The following is a 9,103-nucleotide window of genomic DNA, read 5'->3' as shown; positions in this document are numbered from 1 at the left end:
CAGCTGCAGTGAGGACAGGTGAGATGAGGACAGGTGCAGTGAGCACAGCTGCAGTGAGGTCAGGGGAGGTGAGCACAGGTGCAGTGAGCAGAGCTGTAGTGAGGATAGGTGAGGTAAGGACAGGTGCGGTGAGCACAGCTGCAGTCAGGTGAGGTGAGGTGAGGTGAGGACAGGTGCAGCAAGGACAGGTGAGGTAAAGACAGCTGTGATGAAGACATCTGTAGTGAGGGCAGCTGCGGTTAGGACAGATGCAGTAACAAGAGGTGCAGTGAGGACAGGTGCAGCGAGAACAGGTGCGGTGAGGACAGGTGCAGTGAGGACAGGTGCAGTGAGGTCAGCTGCAGTGAGGACAGGTGAGATGAGGACAGGTGCAGTGAGCACAGCTGCAGTGAGGACAGCTGCAGTCAGGTGAGGTGAGGTGAGGACAGGTGCAGCAAGGGCAGGTGAAATAAAGACAGCTGTGATGAAGACAGCTGTAGTGAGGGCAGCTGCAGTTAGGACAGATGCAGTAACGAGAGGTGCAGTGAGGACAGGTGCAGCGAGGACAGGTGCGGTGAGGACACCATGAAGATTCCTACAGTGTAAACAGTGACACACATGCCTCCCCTGCCCCACTCACCTATCCTCACTACAGCTCTGCTCACTGCACCTGTTAGATCCATCTTGTTGTAAACTTCCAACATGGAGTTCAAGAGTGTCTTGTCTACACTGCAGCTGCGGTGTAGACAAGACTCTGGCCTCTGTTGCTCCATGTTGGGGTAGCTCATGTCCCTCACATGCAGGATAACATCCTGTGAGGGGGAGGGGCAGTCAGGGGCCGAAATGTCATAGGGAGGGGTGGCAGGGGGCCAGGAAGTGTTAGCCTGAGGAACACCAAGGATACCAAGTCCACAAGGAGGGCAGATCCCAGGACATCTGGCCTACAGAAAAGGCGGTTCCAAGGATACCAATCAATGCAGACACATGGATACCCACCAAATGGACCACATCCTCCAGCGTGGTGAACGACTGGATCAGGCTGTGTGGCAGCTGTGACAGAAAGCCATGTAGATGACGGGCATGCACGAGGGCAGCAACCCCGTGTGTACCGTGACATCTAGGGTTGTGAACAGATGGTCACACAGTTGCATGGTGGCCTCCCTGGTCAGGGCCTTGATGAGTGTGGTTTTCCCTGGAGGGAACATGATGATGTGAGAATGGGAAACAAACACTGTATCCTGGGGACCCTCCCATGCATGCCCTGTGCTGAGATGTAGGTAATTGCATTCCAGGGACCCTTCCACATGTATCCTGTGCTGAGATGCGGGTCCTGCACCTTGAGGAACCTTCCATGCATGCCCTGTGTTGAGATGTGGGTCCTGCACCCTGGGGACCCTCCCATGTGTGCCCTGTCCTGAGATGTGGGGCTGCACCCCATGGACCCACCTACGCATACCCAGTGCTGAGATGTAGTGCTGCTGCTTGAGGACCCTCGCCACAGTTAGTGTAGCCGACAACAGACACAATGGGGAACTTGTGCTGCAAGCACACTCCATCTTAGTACGCCCTGACCTTTGCCTCCTTCTCCTTCAGTGCCCATTGGCTTCGCTCTGTGGATGACTCTCCTGTGGACATGGATATGCATACTGGTATGTAGGAGCCAGATGCAGGTGGTCCTAGGGGTGTGAGTATCAAGGGACCCAGGTGAAGGGGGTACTCTATGGGTGTACCCCACTGCATATAGCTGGTATGCCCCACTGGACATCATGTAACTGGTGTTACCCACTGTGACAGCTGGGAAACTCTACAGCTGGTTGGCTGGTGTTCCTACTGCCCTGGACTGTGTTCCCCACTGGAGGCCATGTGGCACCCTCACCTGACCCCATGATGTACCGTAAGCCCCTTCCTTGCTGGTCTAGCTGGTCTAGTCGGGCAGACCCGCTGCTCAGGGTAGACCTGGGATAAAAATACACGCTTAGTAGGTGTCACTTAGTGAGTGTTGGCACTCGGATCCTGAGGTCAGGGCCAAGCCCTTCTAAAGCACAGTGGACAGCATAGGGTGTTAACCACCAAGGGGTATGCAGGTGTCTCTGTATGAAAGGAAATGTGGAGATGAGGGGGAGGGTGTGGGGTGAGGAAAGGTGTGGGATGAAGATGAGTGTGTGTTGTCTGGGTTTCTGTCCTCCCACCAGATTCCACAGCAGTTTAGCCCCAAAGAAAATCACACAGAGGTCTATACTAATGTTAAACTGATTGGCCCATTAGCTCAGGCTTCTTATTAGCTCTTATAACATATATTAGCCCATTATTCTAGTATGTGTCAGCCACGTGGCTCAGTACCTTTTTCAGCAGAGCAGGTCACATCCTGCTTCTTCAGTGTCTGGACAGAACTCCAGAGAGAACTTCCCTCTTCCCAGAATTCTCCTGTTCTCATTGACCCACCTCTACTTTCCGCCTGGTTGTCCCACCTATACTTCCTGCCTGGCTACTGGCAAATCAGCGTTTATTTAAAACACAATTGACAGAATATAGATAATTGTCCTGCACCAAGTGTGGGGTGGCCTGCCTGACCAGGGGTTGTAACGATTTCAGCCACATAAGGCTGATACTTCCAGATTCTAGGATTCATGCAGGTGCAGACAAACCCTCAGGCAGAAGTGCCTAATGGCCCCCAGGGATGTTAAAGGGCCTCGTATGATCCACATATGACTCAGCACATATGTGAGCCCTATCATTGGTGTATGATGGAGCCACATCAACCCCCTGTGTGTATGAGCTAGGAAGCTTTTAAAAGCTGGATGCACCATCTTCCTCCCTCTCTCTGCACACTGATTTCCCAGGTAAGCGTGTTTGTTGAGTGTCCTGTGTTTCCTTCTCATTTTTGCCAGGTAATTTCATTGGTGTCATGAGACTTGGGTGGCTCTCCCACCCCAAGCCCCTCTCCCGGGGTCAGGATCTGGAACAGGGTATATTTTCCACAACAACCACGTGTTCCATCTGCCTGAGCACTACTTCTCTGTACACCGCCAGCTTCAATTGATGAGTTTCCCCATTCTGGTCAGCTTAACCATTTCTCTGAACCCAAGGAATTTACTGTTGAGCTTCCAGAAATCTGGTGTTCCTAGAAATGGGGTGACAATCCCCAACCATGGTCTCTAAGGCTACAGTTGAGCCCTTTGCTAACATTCATCTCTGAATTGCTTTCCTTAGCTAAAATCATGTTTGGATGGTCCAGGGTCAGTCTTCCTGCAATGGGGGCCCAGGGTCCTTCAGATTCTGCTTTCTCTTTTTTTTTCTTTTTCTCCCCAGCCATGAAAGGCAGCTCAGTGAGACCTCTGACCTCTCTGGCTTCCAAGTCATCCCAACCAGATCCAGTCAGGCTGTAGCACCCCACCTGTAGGCAGAGGATGCTCTCCCACAGGTCCTGCGGTATTTGCCGCTGATTTACACCCCACCTATAAAGGGAGATGTCCCGTTATAGGCCTTGTGGTTTCACCTATGAGTAGCAAGCCATCCAAGCCCATCAATCCAGTCTCTGTGATGCCTTTTAGAGACCCTGAAACCCCAGGTCTTAATGCCCTACTTACAGATTCCCACACTTGTCCATCTCTGTTTTTTTTTTTAAAAAAAAAATGGCCTTGTTACAACTTAGATAAGAATCTGAAGTGGCCGCCTCATGGCACCTTTGATCCTGATCCTCTACAGGAGCTTTCTAACTACTGTCAGCGTATAGGCAAATGGAAAAAGATTCCTTACATCCAAGCCTTTTACTATCTAAGCTCTAAGCCTAAGCCCTGTTCTTGCAAGTTGTTCATCTGCTCACATGGTCCTGACTATGCCATCTGAACCGGAAGAACCCTCCACTTCCACTGTGGACCCAGCTCAGCAGGCAGCTACCCCCATTCCTTCAACTCCTACCCCCATTCCTAAAGCCCCTGTTCCTTTAGCTCCTAATACCACTCCTCCAGCTCCTACCCCTGTTCCTTCAGCTACTGCTCTGGGCTCTGCTAAGGAATCCACACCTTCCCTACCTCAGCAGACAGACGCTTCTGCCCCTTTACTTTCCCCTACCTTGCCACCTCCCTCCGCTTGCTCTTCAGCTCTCTCTTCCCCCCACTAACTACTCCATCAGCCCCACTGGATCATTCTTCCTTTCCAGTGCCTGGTCGCAGCAGCCTCCCAGCTCTGGCACCCACCTTTACTCCTCCTCTCACACGCTCACAGGCTGCTATGGAACCCAAACCTGAACAAACCAAGCTGGCTGCAGTTCTCCTCTGCAGTTCTCCTGCTGCAAGAGGTGGCCAGCATGGATGAATTGATTAAGATACACATTCCTTTCTCCCTGTCGGAACTCTCCCATATAAAACATAAACTGGGGTCCTATACATCTAATTCTACCACTTTCATAAACAATTCCAATATATTACCCAGTCTTATAATCTCACCTTTCATGATATCTATATGATCATATCTAATAACCTACTTCCTGAAGAGTTTGGGAGCAGAGCAGACTATATGCAGATGAGATTCATCAAACGCATACAACACACTCTCCAGGGGTAGAGGCGGTCCCGAGCAGGAACTTCTGGGACTATAACACTCCAGGTGGGATTTTAGCTAGGAACTGGTTTTTGACTTGCCTTCTGGCAGGTCTCTGCAAGGCTGCCCTCAAGCCAGTAAACTATAGTAAACTCTCAGAGGTCATTCAAGATATGAAGGAAAATCCTTCTGCATTTTTGGAATGCCTTACTAAAGCTCTGTTACAATATACTAACTTAGATCCAGAAACCACAGAAGGCAGACAGTTACCCATTATTTTCTCAGTGCTACCCTAACATCAAGGCTAAACTTAGACATTTAGAGAAAGGCCCCTTGACCCCACAGGCAGAAGTCTTAGACTTGGCTTTTAAGGTGCTCCATGCAAGAAATGACAAAGCTATGTGCTACAATCACTGCTATTGCTAGCCATGGTCTTCTGATCGGCCGAGGTGACAGACTACCTGATCCGTGCTGTCTGTGCTGCTCCCTTGGCCCCCAGGGCTTGAGAACTGCCAGGCCCAGAATGCCAGGCCCATGTTTCAAATATGGTAGAACTGGTCACTGGGCCTGAGCATGTCCTAATCCTAATCTTAGTCCTGTTGTGAGGAGAGCGGCGGGGCTGCGTCCCCGGCACTCGGCCACCCACATGACTAGCTTATGCCCCGAAATAATTACATGGAAACTGTATTATTTTAAACACTGCTTAGCCCATTAGTTATAGCCTCTTATTGGCTAACTCTTACATATTGATCTAACCCATTTCTAATATTCTGTGTAGCACCACGAGCTGGCTTACCAGGAAAGATCTTAACCTGCGTCTGTCTGGAGTGGGAGAATCATGGTGACTCCTTGACTCAGCTTCTTTCTCCCAGCATTCTGTTCTGTCTACTCCGCCTACCTAACTTTCTGTCCTATCAAAGGGCCAAGGCAGTCTCTTTATTTAACCAATGAAATTAACACAAAACAGAAGACTCTCCATGAGACCTTGTCCAAGATGCCATAAGAAAAGACATTAGGCAGTCAATTGTCCTTGTGGACATAGTGACATGGAGACCTCAAACCCAGAAAATTCACAAGATGACCTTCTAGGTCTGGTTATGGATGAGTGAGGCTTCCCAGGCTCCTTTGACCTGACCACAACCATCATCTGTAATGGGGAGCCATGGGTAAACATCACAGTATCAGGACGAGCCCATCTTCTTTCTCTTGGATACTAGAGCCACATACTCAGTACTAAGGAAATTCTCGGGGCCTACCTCTCCTTCTAGTTTCTCTATTGTTGGGGTGGGGGGCAGCCTTATCTACCTCAGCAGACACCACCACTTAACTGTTTTTAGGGGTATTTATCTCACTCATTTTTAGTCTTGCCAGCCTGCCCAGTACCTCTTATGGGAAGAGACTTTTTAGCAAAAGTAGGAGCTTCCACTTCATTTGTTCCTTCCATTAACTTTACCCCAGACTCACCAAGAGCTCTCCTCCTCCTCCTCCTCCTTCTAGACTCCCAACCTCCCAGCTCCAATGTGTCTTTTCCTCTACCAGCCTCTCAGGTAGACCCCCAAGTCTGGGACACCCAAAACCCCTCTGTTGCTAAACACCCCCATCATTATCCAATTACAAGACCCTACTAACTACATTACCCAAGTTCAGTACCCTCTCTCTCCAGAGCCTTGGGGGACTTAAGCCTATTATCTCTGACCTTCTAAGAAAAAAGCTACTTCACCCCATCTCTTCTCCCTTTAACACTCCTACATTTGCTGTTAAAAACGTAAGGAACCTATTGCCTGGTCCAAGACCTCCAGCTCATTAACTCCACAGTGGTCCCTCTTTCACCTGTCTGATTTACCAACTTCTTTATATCTCCATGCTCAAATTTCCAGTTAACCACTTAGCTGTTATTACAGGGACCATCATTAAACACAGAGCCAGAGGTATAAGGATTGCCAAGAGCCCAGGTGGTAAGAAACAATAACGAGTTTGGGGACATTCACAGCTCCAAACTCACAAAACCCACAAAACAGACTTTAACATAACAGGTTTATCACTGACTGTAGCAGTGTCTCCTGGATGTTCAGGTAATACCATGATGCTAAAGGAGAACAAGTGCCTTAAGATTTACTTCAGGTAAAACATTGAGGGGGTCTAATAATTCCCCATTGTTTTCCTTCCTTCTCCCCACCATCTTCCATTCCAACACTATATCATCGTAATCATAAGCTTTTAATATGTTTAAAATTTATTTCTTTTCAAACATTTTTTTCATAAGCTCCAGGGAGCCAATTGGACCTACCTAAATGTACCAGACTTGCCCAGAATAAGTATCATTTAATTCTTCCCTTATCATTTATGGTTTCAAGAACCTATGGGAAATTCCCCCCTCCACTCTCCCTCCAAAAACAAAACCTCTATCTTCCATCTTAGGACTCTCTTCCCTTAATTACCTGGATCTAACATTTTTTCAGACATAATTTTCTGCCTTTTCAGCATCTTGCAAGGTCCAAGCTGCCAGCCAGCCAGTTCCACAGAGCCCAGAAAAAAACACAAAACTAATCAGCTACCCCAGAATGTGGTCAAGCATCTCAACTCTCTGGCGCCCACAAAATCAGCATGAAGCAGTCATAAGAGACCTTACAATGCCCCATTCCCACCCATTAAAGACCAAAAACTCCCCAAATTTTTATAATAAACAAAAGGGTACAATGTAATGATTTCAGCCACATAGAGTTGATACTTCTGGGTTCTAGGTGTCATGCAGGTGCAGACAAGCCCTCAGGCAGAAGTGCCTAATGCCCCCGGGGATGTTAACGGGCCTTGTGTGATCCACAGATGACTCAGCTAAGCCCTTGCACGCCTGCGTGAGTTCCATCATCTGCATATGAAGTAGCCACATCAACCCAATGTGAACAGCTTTTAAAAGCTGGACGTGTCATCTTCCTCCCTTTCTCTGCACACTGACTTCCCAGGCCTCTAATAAACTCCTAAGTGGGTTTGTTGTGTGTTCCATGTTTTCCTTCTCACTTGCTCCAGGTAATTTCAGGGGTGACCCACCAGAGCAGGGGTGAATCTCCACCAGTGCCAGCTGCAGCCAGGCCTTCCTGGTGTGGGCATTACAGCAGAATATGTGCAGGACAATAGTGAACCTGTCCAACACATGGACACCCCAGGCAGTCTGCAAGGTCTTCTGCCAGGAAATGGGAAACAGGGGTCAGGGGAAGGGGTGAGGTTGGGACAAGGTGCCAGGAGACAGGAGAAGGGGTGAGGCTGGGACACAGGAGTCAGCATGGGGGGGGGGTCAGGGTCCTGAGGTCAAAGGAACAGGTGAGGCCAGGACACAGGTCAGAGACCTGGGCATAAAGAAAGGGGTGAGACTGGGACTTGGGGCTCAGAGGGAAGGGTGAGGTTGAGAGACAGGAGCATCAGGGGATGCAGGGACAGCGGAAAGGATGAGGATGGGATATGGGGTCAAAGGAAGGGGTAAGGTCAGGACATCAGAGTGTGGGACCCAGGGGCAGAGGGGAAAGGGCTGAGGCTGGGACATGGGGGTCAGGGGAAGGGGTAGAGTTGTCACACATGGGGTCACAGGTCACAATCACACACTCCATACCTTGGTCAGAGCTGTCATCCTCTCCACGTTCAGAAACACACACATGATGTCCACAGATTCCTTGGTCTTCTCTGAGGAATAGGGAAGGGTCTGTCAGGTGCAGGCAAATCTGGGTGTGCATATGCTACATACAGAGGGAGGCACAAGCATGTGCATATGAGGACCACACACACGCTACACACAGAGGGACAAACATGCATGTGCATGGTGAGAACCACACACAAGCTACACGGAGGGATGCACAGGCATGTGCATGCTGAGGAACACTGTAACACTGCACAGCGGAAAGCACACACATGCACAAAGAGGGAAATACACACACACAGAGGGAACATACACACATTCACATAGCAAGAACATGCAAGCATACACAGGCACACCAGGGGCGGGGCTTACTCACCCGTCAGCTGGGTAGTTTCCCTTGCCAAAGACAAACTTGCTGTCTGGGAACCCCCATGTGCACCACCAGGGTCCGCACCACCGACCAGCCGTGTAATGCGCGCACCAGCGCGGCGGCCTCACCACCTGACACTCCATGAAGGGGCAGGCAGAAGGTAGATGGCGTTCTTCGGAGCTGCAGCTCACATGGACCATGGGGAAGCTCGGAAGGACCCTGGGGTGGATTGGATGGATCCCAGGGAGGCTGGCACACACTAACCCCTTTTGCCCCATCACAAACTCCTTCCCACGCTGATGCCCATAGTAGTTTCGCTGTCCCCTGGTGCGTCCACACCACCTTTCTTTCTCCTCATACCTCCCCTTCTGCACAACTGCCCAGTCAGCCTGTCTTCCCCCGCCCCATTCCTTCCTTCCACTGACCTGTGTTCCGCCTATGGTCCCTCCCTGTCCCGCCATTCCTGGTCCCGCCCCCTCCCTTCCGCTTACCTGTGTCGTGCGCCTTCCTTCCCTCCGGGCCCGCTGAGCGGCAGCGGTTCCGGGCTCAGCACCTCCTCCTCCTCCGCCTCCTCCTCCTCCGCCTCCTCC

The 9,103-nt window shown here is 50.3% G+C and overlaps 1 protein-coding gene across 14 annotated transcripts in view; it reads right to left on the bottom strand.

The window, feature by feature from the left end:
• Window positions 1-9,085, bottom strand: part of LOC101983118 — a 10,456-nt gene extending 1,371 nt beyond the window's left edge. For 5 of the 14 annotated variants that reach the window (XM_013354333.2, XM_013354330.1, XM_013354329.1 and 2 more), the window contains exons 1-3: window positions 8,520-8,998; window positions 8,120-8,190; window positions 976-1,171 (exon numbers count right to left, since the gene is read on the bottom strand). In XM_013354333.2, coding sequence (XP_013209787.1) covers window positions 1,014-1,171; window positions 8,120-8,190; window positions 8,520-8,974 — 684 coding nt within the window. In that variant the 5' untranslated portion in view covers window positions 8,975-8,998 and the 3' untranslated portion in view covers window positions 976-1,013. The other 9 variants (XR_003378887.1, XR_001229459.1, XR_001229460.1 and 6 more) reach the window with 9 other exon arrangements.
• Between the last annotated feature and the right edge of the window lie 18 nt (window positions 9,086-9,103).

Source organism: Microtus ochrogaster, unplaced genomic scaffold (assembly GCF_000317375.1).
Source record: "Microtus ochrogaster isolate Prairie Vole_2 unplaced genomic scaffold, MicOch1.0 UNK40, whole genome shotgun sequence".
Classification (NCBI taxonomy): Eukaryota; Metazoa; Chordata; class Mammalia; order Rodentia; family Cricetidae; genus Microtus; species Microtus ochrogaster.
The sequence above is the reverse complement of the archived record's forward strand: the minus strand, read 5'-3'. Positions and strand labels throughout refer to the sequence as shown.